This window comes from Sceloporus occidentalis, unplaced genomic scaffold, assembly GCF_023333645.1.
Source record: "Sceloporus occidentalis isolate IW3139 unplaced genomic scaffold, rSceOcc1.0.p SCAF_81, whole genome shotgun sequence".
Classification (NCBI taxonomy): domain Eukaryota; kingdom Metazoa; phylum Chordata; class Lepidosauria; order Squamata; family Phrynosomatidae; genus Sceloporus; species Sceloporus occidentalis.
In genome coordinates, this window is record NW_028317061.1 from 451,088 (window position 1) to 472,253 (window position 21,166).

At 37.3% G+C, this 21,166-nt stretch overlaps 1 protein-coding gene across 1 annotated transcript in view; it reads right to left on the reverse strand.

Moving 5' to 3' along the window:
• Positions 1-17,549: 17,549 nt before the first annotated feature.
• The window catches only part of LOC149285296 (ephrin type-A receptor 6-like), a 314,092-nt gene continuing 310,475 nt past the window's right edge, over positions 17,550-21,166 (reverse strand). Inside the window, exons 14-16 of the mRNA XM_089495515.1 lie at positions 20,758-20,951; positions 18,053-18,202; positions 17,550-17,664 (exon numbers count right to left, since the gene is read on the reverse strand). Coding sequence (XP_089351641.1) covers positions 17,550-17,664; positions 18,053-18,202; positions 20,758-20,951 — 459 coding nt within the window. The remainder of the gene's footprint in view (positions 17,665-18,052; positions 18,203-20,757; positions 20,952-21,166) is intronic.

Consider the following 21,166-nt stretch of genomic DNA (forward strand, 5'->3'; position numbering starts at 1 on the left):
GACTGGGCTGGTAAGTATGGGCTCAGGTGGAAGGGGCGCATAACAAGCTTCTAAAGCCGTCTTGGAAGGTCAAGTCTACTTGGCTTGTGTATAGGCTCCACAAGATGAAAGCTATCAATAATCTAACTTAAACATCATAGTTACTAAGCAGAAACAAAACATAAAAAGACCCTAATAAGACATACCGGCCGTGTGTACTTGCAGGTGCATAGTTTCAGGTTTGAGACAACCATATGCTACTGGCAGTTTCAACCAGGTCAGATTATTGATAACTTCAAGCTCCAATTTTATTATCCAGGGTATTATCTAGTAAAATTGGAGACTTTAGAAGAACATATCTGTAAGTGTGGATAGGCAGTGGATTTTATTCTGTAGAAGACTTTTCAACAAGACTGTTTAAGGCTACAGGGAGAAGGTCTTTTGTCATTTTTAAATCATTCTAATAAAGGTTTATTTTCAGAATCCCTTTTTCCAGTTTTTTTAAAATTGGTATTCTATGGATTTGGTTCCTCTTTTGTATCCTGTTACTGTGAACAGGAGTAGTGATACTAGTATTTTTCTATGAGAATTTCAAGTCATTTTGTAGCAGCATAGACATTCTAGAAAGAGTTCAAAGAAGAGCTACTAAAAGCATTGATAGTTTTCAGAATAGAAATTAAAAAAAATATGGTAGCTGCAGCTCCTCTTCAGGATCTCCTCATGCTTTTGACGGGGAGCACCATGCTAATTTAAAGAGACCTAACAGCTATCATATGCATTAATGTGCATATGATGCCTGGGATGTCTCTTTAATAAAGTACAAGAGGAAATATATTTCAAAGGAGGAGACATTTTAGGACCACATAAAGGGTGGTAGTTAAGTAAAACATCCTTACAACAGAAGTTCTGCGTCTAAGTGAATACACATTCCTTTCTAAAAAGTACAAATAAAGCAGTGGAGAAATCTGAGCATACAGTTATGTGATATATCTATCACTTCTCTGGAAAACTTTGTTAAGCGACAGAGAGCTATACTGTAATCTACAACAAAAGCTGTCCATAGATCATGTCAGATTTGTATCTCTGGAGCTAGGGTTTGATTTGCTTTCTTCTAGATTCAGACAAAAGAGGCATGACATGTCTTATGGTCAAAACAAGTCCTCTCTTTCGAACAAATGGCTGTGATGATCACACTTTCCTATTAGTCTTGCTGTTTGCTGTTATAACGCATACTAGAAAATCATACAGAATGTCAAGATATCAAGATCAGAGTTTGACCAAAGACATAATGATTCAAGGGATGGAAATGATGGAATGTGTTGTCTGTAATATTTTAAAGATTATTAGCCCTCCCACTGGTTGATCCGAAGTTGTGTGTGGCTTTTTTAATATCTATCCTTGCTTGTGGCTTAACGTGAAAATAAATCATTCAGGGGAATTTTCTGGCTGGTAATAACAGCTCGTTTTCTACAGTTCATAAAACACATATAATTTGTTTTCTTACAGGCTTCAGTTCAGGCTACTGTTGGGCCATATATTGTGTGATCTAATAGCGTTAAGTTTTCTTCTCAAGATAATTCATAATATAAGCTTAGTAAACCAAATTATCTGGCTTTATGAAACATGCAGCTCTGTCTGCTTGCTATGCAAACCCCTCCAGTTGTGAAGTTATTTTAATATAATTTTAATACTTATCTATAAAAGCAGCACACATTATTAACTTTTTTTAATGCAAATACTCACCAAAAAGTGAGTTTTTGTTTCACAAAATGAAAACAAACACTTATAAGAAAGGATCAATGTGAAGAACACTGAAACAAGGATTTGCTGATAGCGGCCCACGTGGTTCAAAATTACATTTGTCAAACAGAATATCTGAAAAAAGTTTTTGTTGATGCTTCCCCAAGATAAGAAATCCATGATGGGCTGCTGTTAAATTCTTCTCATTCATATCTACTATTTTTGTTGGTTTTCTTATGTATTATTTTTGCTGTGTACTAGACTTGCATTCCGATTCATACACATTTTAATTTTAACAAAATTTGCCAATTTTGTTCATTCATACAAATGTCTCAAAATGAGCAAAGACTCCTAATGAAACAAATGAAAACGAAGCAGGGAGTTCCGAATTTTAATTTGCATGTCATTGCTTTCCTTGCTCTCACACATATTCTCTCTCAATATCTACCTACCTTCTCTGCCTTCCACTACCATGTCCCTGTCTCCTTTTCGCAGCTCTGCTTCTTCTCTTGCCTCTTATTGTTCTTCTGTCTTCTTTCTTCGTCCTCTTCTGCCTGGTATCAGCTCTATCATACAGGTATTTCTGCAAAAAGGCAGAGTCTCCTGTTACATGTCTCCCCCTATCGGAGAAACCGGAAAGAGGCTGTCCCCATGGTGCGCGCTGTGGCCTTTCTGCACCTCTCTTTCTCTGCAATATTCTTCTCTTTGTGGTTGCGAGGTGAATGAGAAAAGGTGAGGGGCTGCTTGGGCAAGGATGCTTTTATTGCATCAAATGCAGAAGTTAGTGGCCTGGAGATATGAAAGTTGGGGCATCACATGGTTTATTTATGAAATGCAGGTTGTGTTCACCTAATAAGTGGGTGTTTACTGAGTATAGGGGATATTCTGAAATAATGAGGTAGGGAATTTTGGAGAAAAGGTACAACACAGGTGAAATCCAGGTTTTGCAGATGGGGAGAAGTGGTAACTGTGGAGAGATACAGAGGAATGCAGTGATGTCAAGGGTAAGGGTTGGCAGTTTACATTTTATTTGAGAGGGAATGAGGAGCCAAGAAATTGGTGATGTTGCATAGCAGGTGTAAAGCAATACGATTAGTAAATTACTTTGGTAAAGTTGCTCGGCAGTCAGCACTGCTATTATATGTAGGCAGGCATACCTATATTTCTTTCAGAACGGCCAATTTCTTTTTTTTTGGGGGGGGGGTGTACATGCATATAAACCCAGAACATGTCACAGTCTTGAACATGTCATGCAGCTCAGCTGGAATCTTTGCTTATCACCCTACATTGGTAAATTATATGCATGCCTATGAAATACACTGTTAGTGGAAGACACATCTAAGCATTCAATCATGCTCAAACATGACATTTTTATTTGGAAGGGGAATTTCTACTCCACTGAATTATAATAACCTCTAATAATATACCAAATGTTAGGGAATACAGTCTGGTCTCCAGCCAAGAGATGGCTAGCGATGCATAAGGTTAATGCTTTGGGTTTTATGACTGTATGATCTGCTTGTAAAAGAACAAAGCTTCCACACAGCAGTTTGCTGGTATTTTTTTGTCTAAATAAAATAGGTACTTATGAAAATGATAATTAAGTAGTAAAAAATAAATATTCTAACAAGGAATATACCAAACATAGCAATTTACACTATAGCACAGTTCAAATAGTGGGGTCTGGAGCAAACGTCCCTGAAAAACTGCTCATCAGAACTATCTGATCTCTCTTTGCAAATTCATGTGCTAAATGTCCGATTGTACCTAGGGGCTTAGCAAATAACTGAAGGAGTAGACTTACCTATCCCAGCATATTTTCAGGGCCATATTTATACCTGATAGGACCCTGTGCAAGCTTTTCCCATGTCAGCTTGTATTGGAATCCTAAATATTACACTTCTTAACCCCTTGATGACAATTGCCGGTCCGGGCATGTCACGGAAAAACATGTCGTTAACGACAAATGACGTGCCAGGACCGTCATTTGTTAAAACGGGTAAAAAAAATCGATCCGTGATCGATTTTTTTTACCCAAACGGCGTTGCTGTAATGCCTCGACCTCAAAGCATTCAGCAACGCCATGATCGGAATCAGGGGCCATGTCTGGCCCCTCCCCGGGGCGTCAACATCCGCCATACAATGTAAAAGCATTTAGGAGGCGATCAACGATCACCTCCTAAACTTAAATGGTGTCGCTGGAATGCCTCGATCAGGAGGCATCCAGCGACACCAAACACTTACCTCTTGATGGACTGTAACCGCTCCGGAGAGCGGTCACAGCCGCAGCTGCCGGTGATCTTCGCCATTAGCAAGATGGCGGCGGCCCGGGAAAAAAAAAATAAAGATGAAAAGGTTCGCTAGACGGTCTCCTGACCCTCTAGAGAACTCTGGCTCTACTTGCAGGTTGATTACAGGTACTGCATTCAAACATGCAAGTCAATGGAGCCCAGCTTTCTAATCACAGTGTGATTAGAAAAAATAAATTAAAAATAAAATAAAATTAATAATAATTAGAAAAAAAATAGTAAAAAACCAGTAAAATGTAAAAATAATTTCCCTCTGATGTCACTATCAGGGGAACCTTCAAGTTGAAAAAAAATGTTAAAAATGTTTTAAAAAAAGGCAAAAAAAATTTAAAATATATATATAAAAAATATATTTTTGTGAGCAAGTCCTAAAATTAGCACATTAGCTTAAAAAAAATTCTCGCATGGAAAGAGTTAAAATACTGGCATATTAAATGCCCATGGGGTGTCTACTTTTAAAAAATGTATGATTTGATGGAGTAAATTGAATTGGCCGGATTCAACAATGTCCCAATTAACACGGGGGGGGGAAGGATGGCCACACATCTAATTTCCAATTAGAAAAATGCACACGTACCAAATGTGGCCTTTTAGTTCCCCCCAAAAATGACAAACCCATGCATGTGGGGTATCACTGTACTCAGGAGATGTTGCTGAACACATATTGGGGTGTCGTGACAGCGGCATATACCAGGAGCTGTAAATTCATACATAAAGTAGGTGTGTGTGGGAAAAATACACACACAAAAATACTACTGCAAACTTAGAAAAAATGCTGGTGGTAAAATGTGTGCATGCAAAGAGTTAAAATACCAGCATTTAAAATACCCTATGGTGCCTAGTTTTCAAAAATATATGGTTTTGTTGGGCACACTGAAATGGCCCGGCTCAAAGATGTACCAAATAGGGCATGGGCAGTGGATCCCCAAATGCCAAAGTTCAACATTGAAAAATGTGCATGCCCCAAATGTGGCCCTTTTGCCCCCAAACAGCCAGGCAATATCATTCATGTGGGGTATCACCGCGCTCAGGAGATGTTGCTGAACACATATTGGGGTGTTTTGTGATAGTGACATATACGAGAACTTTTCTAAACTCAGGACAAATAGTAGAATCTATTTAGCAGGTTTTTTCATTACCTTTTATAGATGAGTAAAAGATTTTTCAACTAAAAGTTAGAAACAGTCATTTTTTTCTAAATTTTTCACCATATTTTATACTTTTTTTAATAGTAAATAATATGATACAATCAAAACAATGTCATCTAAAGAAAGCCCTTCTTGTGATGTAATGTTATGTTGATTTGTGACACTGTTAATGTTGTTAATTTCCAAACTCTAAAGTTCTACCTTAAATACTAATATATGGTCTACCTTAAGTCCTGTTATGCAACTAGGAGGGGGCAGCAGAGAGAGAGGAAGAGAGAGCATGGAATAAAGAAGTTTCTGCCTGATCTGTCTGTCTTATTGTACATACAACACACTTCTTGTCCTGAAAAAAACAATATCTAATGTGTGTGGGTTCAGTAAACGGGAAAGAAGAAAATTACAGCTAAACACGAGCAGCGCAGAAATGTTAAAACGGCCATTGTCACGAAGGGTACAAAAAGTAAAATCAGCCTTTGTCACGAAGGGGTTAAACAAAGTATTTGCTGAATAACAAAAACAACACCAGATTTGATTATGTTGAGATCAGGGCTCTGTGAGGGCTCTACCATAACTTCCAGGACCCCTTCATCTTCTTCATGCTAATGACTTAGGCTGTATGTTTGGGCTTGTTGTCATGCTGCAGAATTTGAGATGCTTCCCTAAAGATCATTTGACCAGACTTCTCCAGATAGTAGATGGGCATACCATCTGAGGTGATGACACTGCTAGGCATCTTCTGACTATGAAGGGAAAAAGCATGATGTATCTCATCTGCTGCACTAAGTTTTGGGCGACCACTGTATCTCTGATCTTCAACATTGCCTTTTTCTTATTACTTCTCAAAAAGAGCTTGGACAGAGCATCTGGAAACCCTGTCTGCCTTGTAATTTCTGCCTAGGAGAGAGCCCTTGCTGTTGCAGTTGCTGTGCTCTTCCCATGGTGTATGACTTTTGACATTAAACTGCCTTCAGCAACATCACATTGCTAAGGAGTTTGGCTGTACATCAACTAGTTTTATTCCTACTTCACAGCTGTTTCAATTAATGATTATGTTTTAACCTACATATTAAATTGATTATCATTAGCACCTGTTTGGTATAATTGTTCAATCACCTAACTATATGCCTAGAAATCCCTGGCTTTGTGCAAAATATTGATTTAATTTAGATTGTTCTTGTGTTCACTCTAATTGTTATATGATAAAAATAAACTATGAACATGTCTAATTTTGAACACATTCTTAATTTACAGCATTTTGGACTCCTGCCTAAACTGTTTGAACAGTACTATATATTATATATATGGTGGTATAGCTGCGTATTCAGTAAAATAACTAGTGTCAAATGGGTTAATTTGTTAATCCAGACACACACCCTAACATATCCACACACAGTAAAATACCCAGGCACTCACACTTACATACCCACACACACAAGAAACTCACTTACCCTGTGAAGCCTCAGCCTGTCTTTGATGCGCAATAATGATATGTGACTCCGCTCAACCCTGTCTCCTCCTGGAAATTATGGAGATAAAGAGGTGCACGTATCTCTTTATCCATACTCCGGGAGCTTACAGCCATCTATCTCAGAGGGGGTTGAGTGGTCAATTGCCCGTATTGCATAGCAGCTCACCCTAAAGTGAATTTAGATTTCTATGCACAGGCGCTGTTTGTTAATTTTACCTTTTGAAGGGTGCGATGGTCGAGTTTAGAGCTGTTTGAGATTGGTCATCGACTTATGCTGAATATCTATGAAGATATTACACTTCCTGAGAAACAAAGCAAAGGCTATATGTAGCTTCAATAAATTAAATCAGTGATGCTAACAGCTGCCTGAAAGATCTGTTTAACCCCTATGCTATCTGCAAACCTTCTTATCACCCCCCATTCCCATCATGCTTCCTTGCCGAAACATTTTAATGTATTTACTTATTTGTAATACATTTAATCTCCCTTGGAAATCAATTAATTACTTTCCAGGTGCCTGTGTAGGTTCCATCATTATGTGCCACATGGATAAAGAACAAATCATGGCTTTTTTCTGTTTTTTATTTGGCTCGGTCACAGTGTGCTATTTTAGTGGCATTGTTATGAGATTTATAATTGAAGTCTATCAATAATTTTATGAATATTGAAATTTAATCTAGAACAAAAGGCAAATGAGTCTTACATAAAGGAAAATGATTATGACATGGTTATCTGTGATGCTTATTATGTGTATACACTGATAGATACAATTAGCATCCCCATCACATTGTGATCAGCACTTTGTGGTGTATTATGTTACTCGATTCCTCCTACCATACACAGTGTAATTGTATATTGCTGACACGTACAATTTCATAACTACAGAAGATAACTCTATTTGGGGAATTTAACAGAATTGCATTGAAAACAAACTGTAAATTATTTTGCAGACTTCTTTCTTTATGTAGCAAGAAATTGGTAGTTACCTCTTAGTTTTTATAATTTGTTTTTATAGCTTGCAGGGTTGAGACAGACAACCATATTGGCAAAGAAGGGTGAGCAATGTGACTCTTTGATATTTTCATTTTTCATGCTTTTTGGTTAATTTATCATCTGATGTATCAGTAGAAAATGGAAGAAAGCATCCTGCAGCAGCCAGCAAATGTCAAGGGGAGTTTTTGTACCATGCATTTAGAGGTACACCTAGGGTTAATGTTTCCTGGGTGCAGTATTTCTTCAGAATCCCCTCTCTCCTCTAACTAAAACCCAAGCACTTACCAACATGTAAACTTGCTCTAACACCATACACATACATATACATACTGTATAGACACATTATCTCCCTTGCATCAGTAACGCTAGGCTCAACCCTGACACTCACATTCTAACACACATACTCATGCTAACACCATATACTAACACACTCACATCAAATGCATATTGCCCAATGTCTCTTTTTAAAAGAATGTTCTGTAACGTATTAATTGGAGGGGTAATTAATCTGGAAAGTAATATTGCCTCATCGGTTCGACAGAAGATAAAAAAAAGAGTTTGTTAGGGGTCATAGACATCAGGACAGGACAGGTTTAGCTTGTGCTTTATGAAGAGACAAACATTATTGCACAGTTAGCCTGGGGTAGCATTTGAACATAGAATTGCCAGTGTGGAACAGTTTCATGTTAAGCTAACCCTGTTTTTTGCCTTGTTTCAGTGATGCTTTTCAACAACACCACTGTATGACACACTCAGTGAAGATACCTTTGGCATTAAGGTCATTGTGTCCTCAAGCAATGTTTTATTTCTCAATTGATAGTAGCACTATTCACCTTGTACTGGCTTATACAATGGACAAACATCTAGTGGAAATAGTTGGAAGTGTCCCTGGATAATTATCTGCTATGACTGTATTTTAGTGAAGCTGTCATTCAAACAAAGCAGGGGTTATTTTTAGAGAAACTCTATAAAACCAACCTTTCCAACTTTTTTTTTTTAATCCTGAAATGTTTTTTTCATTCTATTTCAAAGTCAATATATACTGTACGTTCTCCCAAGCTGCATCTTTCTCATCGTAGTGGGGTCCTGATAGGTGGTAGGCGGTATGTATACTCCATTCTAAATCTAGCTATAATTGTGATATTAACCAGCTGGGGATTCTGAAAAAGCCAATGTTGGTACATTTTATATTACAATTCAGTACCATTATTCAGCAAAGGAAAAAAACCTGTCAGAAAGATGGATAGTCGCAAATACAATTTTAGTAATATGGATGTATACTAATAAATGTGGTATGTGTCCGTAATCAGAAAACATTGTAAAACTCCCCTCCCTACAAATAAATCCCCATTTCCTTAAAAACACTAATAATACATACATTCAAGTATGTATATACACTACTGTTCAAAAATTAGGGGTCACAGGAGTAAACAGCTAAGTGACCCCAAACCTTTGAATAGTACTGTATGCATAGTTTTATTTATCAAGCCCAGATGTTCTTGACGCTTTACAGTTTACAGTATAATAAAAGGACTGGTACAATAAGTGCAGCTATATATGAAGTAAAGTGGTCTACAGACTTTGGGGTACAATAGGTGTGAATAAATTTAGGAAAGGAGGTCCTTGCCCTGTGGAGCTTATAATGGGGCCTTAAAGGTTTAGTTGTATGTAACAGTCAATCAGTAGACATTCAAGGGGTTAATTTATTACTGTATTTTTGCCTCTCTGCTGGTTTGGGCTGTTTATTATGGATCCTCTTCAGACGTGCAAGCGAGACCAAATCTGTTTCTAATCTAAAATGTACACGTAACGTCAATGTAACTTGTGCTAATAGTCTTGTATCATTTTTGTTCATTGCGGTGTAGCAATCGGGCTATTTGGGGTTTAGCCGGGGTGTTTATTTACAAATGATTTACAATCACTGTTCATATGAGTTAAGGTAATTGAATTGAGCCCCTTGACTAGTGTTGCTCCAGATGTTGTTGGGTGCCAGGAACCAGGCTACTTGGCAAATTCTCCAGCCTTTGCACATAACGTCTTTTACTAAATAAATGTTAACATTTTAGGACATGTGGCATTACATTATATTTCTAATACATATTTAAGTTCAAATTATTTTATAATTCATAGAAATTTTATTGACAATCATAGGATTCACTTTGTACTTCGGCAAGTTAATTTTGTCTTATGTTAAAAATGAAGCCACCCAACTTAGTTGAGGTGTCAATATCCAAAAGAACACGTTATATACAGTATGTGTCTACAGCAGTTAAAAATACTGCTTAAAGAGTTAGCTCATCCTTCTTCATCAGGGTCATGGTACACCGGCAGCCCGTCACCAATTATTCTCCACCTCTAGAAGATAAGAGAGGGACTCCATGTCTGGTTGGTGTAAATATATTCCGCTTAGTCCTATTGTAAGTATCTCTGATCCTCAGAAAACAAATGCATTAGGTCAGATAAGACTTTTGAGAATACTCAGAGATGAGTGGCTTCCAATGCTAAAGTAGATATTTGTTCTATGGTTTTTTTTTTTTGTCTAGTTATGAAAGATATTGCATGGATTCCAGTGAAGACACGTTCTAAATGGTTTATTGAGGGCATACACTAGATCCATTTACAATAATCAAGTTAAACAATCATCCTGCTTAAATTATACTGTGAAGCACATTTAGGGTTTATATAAAGTGTTGAAATGTGGCAAAACATGTATTTTCTATAAAAAAAATAAAAAATTATACGGTAATAACTGGGTTGTGTTTGTTAGAATATTCAGTATGATTTTCATAGATTGTGTTATTCTGTTTTTTTTTTTCTGTTTTAGTTGAAACACTTATAGGAAGAAAAATATAAACCATTGTAGGGCACAAGAGGTCGAACTAGAGTAAATCACATTTTAAGCTTCCAGAAATCTCTATGGGTTTACTTACTAAACTAGGAGTTTGCAGGTGTGTTGAACACATGCATTATGAAGGGACACCCAATGTGCTCTTCTAAGAAGGGCTGAGCTGGCCCTGCATAATGTATCATTCATATGGGAAAATGTATGAATGTTTAGCTCAGTCTTTCTTCTGATAAGAAAGTTACCAGGGTTGGTTTCAGGCATATATTTTGGTTGGGTGCTATTCTAGGTCTGACCCAGGACAGCCCCCAGCAGCCCTCCAAGACATATTTCTGTACCCACAGTCCTCTCTGCTGAGAGCTAGGTTAAGCATTAGTAGAGTCAGATCTCGTATCTCCCCAACCAACCTACTCCCCGGGGAGCCTGATCGCCCTCATCTATTTCTACACCAGAATACACCACTTCTTTGATCGATAAAATGTATAGCAAATTCTGTGAACCTGAAATATTCAACACATAAACTCATGGTTTAATGAATAAATCATTTTAAAAATTGTTGTGGAATTTCAATTTTTCAATATCATTTGGCTTACTTGTAAAACAGGTTTGTCGAGACATATGTGAACAAGTTAGGTTTCTTTGGGCATTTGTGTTAAGGGAACCTACGCGTTTATCAGTGAATTACATGAAGACTGACACATAAACTAACATCCATGGCTACATTTGTAACCCCATATCATCAACCACTTATATACAGACCCAGTTAAATATACTATTATACTGATGCCCATGTAGTCAGAATGGAACGGAAGGGGCCTTGACAGGGATGCAGAGCAGGGCTAGGTCAGGGGGTCATAGAAAGTTCAGTGGGGAGGGGGAGGAAGTGAAGGGGGTATATAAGGATGGGGCATAAGGGGGTTCGGGGCTTTTTGTTGTGCCAGCATACCCGGTGTGTTTGTCCCACCCTCCCTCCCTTTTATTTTATGATGTGTCCTGTGGTTATGTGACCTTGTTACTAATTTTCTTTGTTTTGTTTCAGGTTTTTGTCACAGCCAAGGGGGCAGTAGCTTGCCAGGTTGCCGGGGGGTGTTATGTGGTTATTGCCACTGGTGTTCAAGTGTCGGTGGGAGGTTCCTGGCTGGGCGGTTGCTGGAACCTCAGGTGGGGGAGGGTCATCATGGTATGCCCTCGCATAAGGTTATGCTTACGGTTCAGCCCCGGTTGGTCCTGGCAAGCTTACGGGTGTTTTATGGTATTTTGGGTCATTGCCGTGTTAATGCATCTTTTTATGTTTACAGGTTGCGTGGCAATGACGTTAATAAATTGTCTGTGGCCTTTATTCATCCCACATTTGGTGTCTGTGTTTTTATTGGGGGGTGGTTATCTGGGATGACCCCTGTCATGTATAATACAATATAAAATTAAAAATGCTGATTGATTTTGTTAGAGAAAAAGGTACAATAATCATATAGGGGATGGTAATCCAAAATTGAAGTCCTAGGTAGAATAATGAAAATACCAGGCCTTATTTATATCACTTAGCAGACTGGTTTGTATGGAATAGTTCCACATTTAGCATTTTGCAGCATAACCAATAATGTAATTGAATGCTAGAAAATGTACCACTATCTTAAATGAAGGGCCAGCAATTATTGCATTCTAATATATGATGCATATCATCCCCTTTGATTCTCAGCTACAATAGTCGTTTGTTGCCATCAATAATGTAACTTGATGTTCTGTCCAGATGACCTCTAACCAATAACCATACGTGGTGAAGCCCTGCTTTCCTGGGTCAGATTCTTCTTTCTCCAGACAGGGGTAGCAGCATTTGCCCGCTCCGCAGATATTTTCCATCCATTTCCCTATCACTACCTATCCACTAAAGGAAGTCTGGGGCTAGCCACACGTGGGATATACTACTCTGAGAAGTTCCCAGGTTTGCCAGTGATGCCACTTGCCTGTACTGTGAAGTATTTACATTATAATAATAGGAGCACCAATCCCTGTTATACCTAATATTTCAGCATGGTGATATCGGTGTAATTTAATATGCAGATATGCATATCAAGCATTTCTGGTGCAGGGTGGGAAAATTAGTTTAATCACCGGGGTTAAAAAAAAAACAAAACAAAAAAATAATGGCATGAGGCAAGCACTGATCAGCACTGATCCTATAATTCTGCTCTATGATTCTCTATCATATATTGTGATCCATCTCGTTAACACATAATAAAGGTACAAGAAAAACTCATCAAACAAAAAAGGGTCATTTCCAAAGCCATCTCTCTGAATTTCTTTTTTATACAATAGCAAATAAGTGTTCATTCCAGTAAGTAGATTATAATGATACACAGCATACCATATTGGCCCTAATATAGCCATAATCTTCAAGGGGAACTGTCACATCTGATAAAGTGCCATATTTTTCTCCTGCACCGAAAAATAATCATCTTGTGTTATTATTGTTTTTATTTTTCCATATATTAATTATTCAGATTTAAATTATCTGCTTCTGCTATCATAATTACATCCACCAAAGGAATAGTACATACATTTTATGCAAATTTCCACTGATTTCCCATGATGCCTCCGGGATGCATTGGGATTAAACTGAAAACCTCCATCTGTATTGTTTTAACATGTTACTAGATATTATTTACAATAATGCAGTTTCTCAATAAAGCTATGATCACAAAAAACGTATGGCGAGGCGCTAATTTATAGGCGATGACAGATCTAGCATACAACACAGCAGAAAAAAGAATCTGAATAATATGTCGTGTATTAGTGTAAGAATTCATATTATGGATAATCTGGAATATCACAGTTGGATTTTAAGATTTTCTGAATGCAGAAATATCTCAATTTACAATAAATTTAGTAAAGTTCAGATTACAGTCCAAATACTAGCTTTATGAGCGATACATTTTGGATAGAAAGTAACACATATTAATGCCAATACAATATTATTTTTGAAGAAATGGTAAATGAGATAATATATTTATTTGTTTACTTGTTCTTTTACTTGTTTACAAAACTAAAGTGCATTTAGTTGACATATATACTGTACAATAAATAAATAAATACATCCATAGAAATTATGCCCAACACCAAGCTCCATGCGTCTTCACACCCCATTAACTAATACAATATCCTACGGAAACAGGTACAATAGACTAATCCCGCGTTCACTTTTTTTTTGTAATTTTTTTGTAATCTATGGTTAGGATTGCACCCAATTCACACTTGAGTTGCTTTTAACCCCTTTTATCCTAGATGGAAGAGCAACATTGGTTGGTTGGTTGATATGATTAAGCGTGTGTGGACGTGTAAGGTGTTTACCCCCCTTTTGTGATGTCAGCGCATTCAGTTTTTTCTATTGTCGGTGGGCTTTCTGGCTGGGCCGAGGAGGTTCACATTTTGTACATGTACTGGCAAGCGTGGCTGGAGCTCCGCCATCTACTCCAGTGCGAGTGCAATGGTGATCTTTATTGGTCGGCTATTGCAACGTTTAATGTACCTCCTTTTAAGTGTGCTTTACCAAACTGGAAATGTCTATTTGTAAATAAACATCCATCTAATTAGCGCAGTTGAAAAATGATGTAATTTTATGGAATAGCAAAAATAAAACTTTGATGTGCTGTTTGGACTAATCTGTGCTTTCATTCAGCTACAAAAAAAAAAAACTTTTCCATTAATGGTGATTTGTCCATTTAATTGATTTATCAGGTCCATTGCTTAAGGGAAATGAACTCTAACACCAAAACAGCCTTCTACCAAGATATTTTTTTTCTTTTTTCTAATCAATGCTAATCATGGATCTAATTAACCTATAATTACTGATCTGCTTTAACTATTGAGAAAAGGCTGATGTAAATCTTTATGAAGCCATTTTGTCTATCGGATGATAGCAGTATTAATGCTTCCGGCTGAATGTGATAAGTGAGAGACAAACTATTTTAGGATCTCCGGATAATTATAATTTAATTATTATGCATTAGTAGGAAGTAAACAATATGTACACATTAAGTACAAAAAATAATGAACCGGTATGCATTCATTGTGCTTACGTTTCGCTTTATTATATATATATTAACTAATAAATCTGGGACCTATTACTGTGTCATTTAAAATCCATTTAATTTGTGTATTTAAAAGGCAAGTGCATTGATTTTGGTTTGACAAATTTTACTTGTATGTTGCAATTGCTGTGGTTATACCTATGACAGGTATAGGCAGCTTTTGGCTTTGTCATTTAATTTATAAAATGCTCCAGGTATCGCTGATCCCTGCGAGAACAATAGTCAAGTGCTCTCCAGACAGTGGGAATTAATGTTTCTCCTATCTACACCGACCTGTAACCAGTCTCACGTCACTCGAGCCTCATCCTGTAGGTACTCAGGTCCATCCGCAGAGGAAGTAAAAAGACACCAATAAAGACCAATTAGAACCTCCATTATCTCCTGTGAGATACCACTGTTGATATTTGATGCATTTTCAAACAAAAGCTGATGGAGGATAATGCTGTAAATTAACTGATGGTGGCTTGAGAAACACAACACCTACCCCTGACTTACTATAATTGCGCTTCTGGGATTGTGTTTTTCCAAATACACATCTGCCAGACTAATTTTCTTAGCCCATCATATTTCATCTGCTGTTCCACCGTTCCTCTGGTTCCTCATAATGTGCAAAAACAAATGTAAAATTCTGGCTCTGATCTACAGAGCCTTTAACAGCACTGTACTCTATTATATCTCTGCTCCAAATATTCCCCTAATCACCCTCTGCCCACAACAAGCTATTCTCCTTATCAGTTCTTCCCACTCACATAGCCAGGTTTTCAACTGTGATCTATTTGTTCCCTGGGATTTTCTACCCTGATCCATCAGACTTATTCTAAGTTTAAGCAATAACTAGAAGCCTACCTGTCCCGATATCTATATCTGCATCCTTCCTCTCCTTTTGTCTTAACATGTGTTAGTTATTTTCATTTTGTATATTGTCAGTTTTAATGTCATTGTTAATATTCACCCTCCTCTATTGTGATAGCGCCAATGAATATGTTGGTGCTCTATAAATATGTACTATATAATATTAAAATGTTTTTATTCTACCTACTAAATAACCCCTTGGTCACATATTTGAATGGTTCCTAGATACCACCTTGTTGTATTAATTTTTTAATTAAATACAGAATCCATGCAAGATAACTGGTAACTGCCACCTCAATGATGAATTACAACGAATAACTGTGACAACAGTTTTGATTGTAGTTAGTATTAGGGGAAGACCAATTTTAAGTTTTTTTGTTTTTTTTTTACAATGAATAAAACATTTCATGATATTGAATTAAATATACAAGCTGCATAGTTAAACAGGGAAATAAAGTAACCCTTTATCAGAGGCAGACATTTATGTTAATACCTGTGACTCTTTCTAAGTGACAAATGTGGTATATATGGAAGCGTAATAATTTTCTAAAAAATAGCAGCTTCTAAAACACCTGTTATACCATGAAGTTAACAAAAAAGCTAAAAATATATTAATCACTGATTTTAACTAAACATCAGTGTCATTGGTCATTTACAACATTGTTGTCATTGTCTTGTTGCATTAACATGTAATTAAACATTTAGCCAGACTGTATTATGATGTAATCTAGAGCATTTAATATAAGACAAAGCCATATTTTGGGGGCAGCATATATAACCTGGCAGTGCTGTCTCTATGGTCTGTCTAAGCACCCTACAAGCAAACTATCTACTGGTTTCCAGCGCCCTTTTTTCTCCACGTGTGGTGCTGCGCTCTCTTCTCTCCAATCTTAGCAGCTTTTACACAGAGTCATGTACACAGATAACCTGATTGTGGCCTATATCACCTATATGGTGTGCTTCTCCTGGTGTTAGTTCATCTAGCCAAGTGAGTCTGCATTGCTTTATTTTTAAAGTGCTACAATTACACATTGTCTGATTTGCCCCAGGGATGAAAATTGCCTGTCACTGGTGTCTCAGAAAAATAAGATGCCAGACTTCTGAGAAACACAAATGCATAGATAGGGAGCTCCGGTTAACCAACTAGTCCAATGGAAGTTATCAACTGCTGTGCTGTACGTCACTTGGTCATTAAAAAGCTTAACTCAAATGCAACTTTCAAATAATCTCTTAGAATATGTATTTTTTATTAAATATACCTTTTTTTTGGGGGGGGGGGTCATTAAACAGTAACCTGTTGAAATAATGAATCTCATAAAACTGAAGAATGTTATTGATAGGGTCTCTTGGAAGCAACAATCAATATTTCATCACGGACCCTGTAAGAAGGCACTGTATGCCGCGATACAGAAAAGCGAAATAAAAATAATGGAGGAGAAATATTAATTAACAATTTGGGCACAGCTAAGAAAAAGATTACCGAAACATTTCTATCGATTCTGTCTGTTAATGAATTCCTCTTTGTGCTTTTATATACTCCTTCACCCTTGGCGTGCTGTAGAGAAAAGCAAACTTACTAATTCAGTCCTTCCCTCAAAGGGTTAAAACTTGAGCATTATCCTATTTGCCTAAAACGTTCTAATGGAAGGTTTCAGAGAGGCATAGCTATAGTATAAACACTAGAAGACAAAGATTTTTCTGATTCTAAATTGTAAAAGTACAAGAATATAGAGTATCGATTACATGGATATTTCCTTCCTGGGCATTGGGAAGTACACTTTTTGTTTTTTCAGTTGAGCCATTGAAACACGCACACACACACATATTCCCCCACAGCAATCCTATGCTTCTGTACAAGGTAACAGTGGGCTCTCCTCCACAATTAAAGGATATTGTCACGCATCCATGTGTAATCGTTGTCACTCCTTGCTATGAGGCAACAGTCTTGGTGTAGAGCCCAGGGTTTAATTTGAAGACCAGAACTATGCAAAGTTTCCAAAAAGCCCAGTCTGGAAGAGTCTTCTCTCTTAGAATAAATGTCCGTTCACCTAGAGAGCGAGAGTCTAAAATGAGGAATAAGAATATCTCCTTTTAAATAAATGCTGAGGCACAAAACAGTTGCTTCTACTAATCTCATACATGAAATCCTTTTTCCTGTATATGTATCATCTGTAGTCGCAAAGTCTGTATACTGCTCACTATTCTTCTCTGGTGTCCGATGAGTGAAACCCCGATTCTCCTGATGTCACTATGGGGGGAAAAGAAGAAGCATGTCCATTACATTTTAACAATCATCTCTTTCCCGACAAGTTGTGCTTCATGGGCTGCGTGAGAGCAATGTGGGCAGAGATTGGCATCATAAGGCCACCACCTAATGTAGCAAGTGCATGATCTATTGTCTACACACAAACACAACTAAATTAAAATGCCCTAGATGATGAGAGTACCCCTTTAATGTGGCTTAAGGCTGTGAGGATCAAGCTCAAAAAGGTAGCTAAGCTTTGTCCTCTAAATATTATTTTGGTGGAGAGATCTAAGAAAAGTATGCTCTATTGGACTTTTTTCCCCCATACATATGCATTTGGTGTTAGACATTCATAACTGTTATTTTGTTGTTTTTTTTGACTATTACTTACTCAATGTTCATTCTAGAAACCATATCCAAAGTTGTGAACCCTGCTGCCATGAAATTATTGGCATACTGGCCCATCTTTATGGATTCGAGCCACTCAGTGACTGTGACGAAAAAATGATAATCAGGTGTGTCACCTGGTGATTCCGGCATTCTGCAAGACACATATACACAATAAAAACAAACTGGTTACTATTTTAATTATTCAGAGGAACTGTTGAAATAAAGCAAATATTATAATGTTCATGGTAAGTAATATATCCATGAAAAATTAGGTAGAACTTGCCAAACTTGGGGTACGTTGACGTAGTGGTGGGCTAAGAAAAACATGGCCATATAATGTGACGAAATCCCCAACATTTAGGCTTTGGATAGGTGTTTTTGCTGGGTGTTCACTGATTTCTTGTTTTGCTGTGTATATTATTATATTTTTCTATATTTTTCTAAGTGAGGTAACAGGAGCCTAACAGTTCAAATAACATATATAAATGAAGATGTATAACCATCATGAACCACAATGCAATACACTGGCTGGCTTGTAGTATTTTTCTTATTTATCAGAAGTATCAACAACTTCAATAAATGTAAATCAGTTAAATAAATGAATAATAAAAGGTCGGTGTACTTGAAATTCTTACAGGAACCCGTGACTCTTCTTCTGACACAGAATAAAAGCTGTAATTTGAACAAATGCTGTTCTCGGCAAATCACCATAAATGAAAACAAAGCGACCTTAATGGGCTATTTATTAAGACTTCTTTCTGTGGTGTGACATGTAATTCCAGTGACGCATTATAGCATTTGATTTAGCCAAAATAGCCATTCTCTTCTAATAAGTATGTTAATAGCAGAACTCTCAGCAATCACCCATAGAACGTGGTTAGGAGTATCAGTTAAGTGGCTTTTTGTGATCAGCTGTTCCCATTTATAAAGTTAATTACACACATTTTAAAAAAGACTGTATTTCTATAACAGATAGCAGTCATTAGCATGATTAAGAGATATTTCAGAATAACAGCATGTTGTAAATGAACAAAGATATTCATGTTTATTGTATCACTAGCAAGAAAGCAGAAGACAAGCTCAACACCCCACATTATCTTCCCCATGGGCTGTTCTATGCATGCCGATTTTTCCTAGGGCATGTAGCGCCATTCATCACGATTCAGCTCTTATAATTAAAATATACGTATGTCTCCTTTCATAGGTCAAAGTATTTTAGTTTTAAATTATCTAGAACATGTAAGTCATTTTCATCCGTTCTTATCTGTGCCACTGCTCCGTTTTCAATCTCCCATATATTGACATGATTAATGTGTGTCAAGAGAGATTTAATCAAACCAAATGATTTAATGTTTACCGTTTTCATGACAAACATGGACTAAACGAAAGGAATGAAAACTCATATTTTACTGTGCACAAACACAAATACCGGGGAATAGAAAAAATACTCTTAAATTTGTAAGAACAATGAACGGGAGAGTAAATGTAACTAGGGACATATAAATACACATAGTACCAAGTAATAAGGTTTGCTTGCGACATAATAACACATAATAACAGTATAAATATAATATAGATTACTTGTTCAAAAAGACAACTGGTCAATAGACGTTTTTACTCAAATTAGGATGAGGCTATCTCATCTGATTTTAGGCAACACAATAATTTGTTCAAAGATAGGTCCCCAATGGGGAAGGGAGCTTTATTTTTGCACAGTTGCACTCATGTTTAACCCTTCCAAGTAATCATATCTTTTATGACAGAAGCCAAAAAATAATTAATCCAATATAGTACAAGGGCATACATCCATGTCTTCCTGACTACATAGGCAGATTTGATATGCTAAAGTTAAATTGTTATAACCTTGAATATGCCTGTGTTGTCTAGAAAGGCATTTAATTTTTTTTATTAAGTATTAATCAAGTCTGTGAAAATCACTTCATTTGGTAGTGCATTCCACATTTTAACTGCCCTGACTGTAAAAACCCCCCCAAAACACAAACAAAAAATAAATATAAAATGATAGCTTAACAAGGACTCTCTTTTCCTCTAACCTAAGTAGGCACCCATGTGACGTCTGTAGATACTCCTACTATATATGCATTCCTTACTGCATAAAACATATTGGCAAATATGAAATGCAGTGTATAAAACATCTAAAGGTGAAATTAAATATATATATACCGATATAGGCCGCACCCGAATATAGGCCGCACCTTAAAAGTTTGGTGCTTTTTTAAAGAAAAAGTTTTGTAATAGATATGCTGCCACTCTGCCCCCCCCCGAGATATGCTGCCACTCTGCCCCCCCGACTTACCAGAGCAGACTCCCGGGTGTCTTGCGGGGCCGGCGGGGGACATCTACGCAATATGCGTATACAACTTCCGGTGCCGGCACTTCCGCTGCTCTGGTAAGTCTTGGGGGCAGAGGTAAAACGCATCGTGCGGACGTTCACCGGCTGCGGCAATGCGCATAAACAACCTCCGCTGCCGCTGCAGGGGATCTGCATCCTAACCCTGCTGCCTGCCCGGCGCCCGGAACTGCATGTCCCGGTCGTCGGGCGCTGGACCCCGAATATAGGCCGCACCCCCACTTTAAAGACTTAAAGTGGGGGGAAAAAGTGCGGCCTATATTTGGGCCAATACGGTATATAGGATAGGGACTTTGTGCTGTCCTCTAAGCCAACGTAAATAACACAAGCCTTACCCCACAATATCTTCCACCAGTATTTGAAGCACACTGGGGTTGCGTATAAGCTTGTCCAGGAAGCTTACAATGTCTGAAAACTTGGGTCGATGGTTCCTTTCTTTTTGCCAACAATGAAGCATAAGCTGATGAAGGGAGACTGGGCAGCCCATGGGTGCAGGAAGCCGATAACCTTCTTCTATCGACAGAATGACCTGTTTAAATAAAAAAGGTCATCAAATTAAACTGTGGTTAGAATTTTTTTTTACATATTTACCAATTACAATTTAAAATGCTTATGATCCTGCTACCTGTCCCTGCCATCATATATCAGTACAGTAAGCCATTTAATCAGACAGTGACTGAAGTCAACAATGAACTTAGATGTGACTTAGTTCTGTGTGATTATTGTGAATTATAAACATAAACT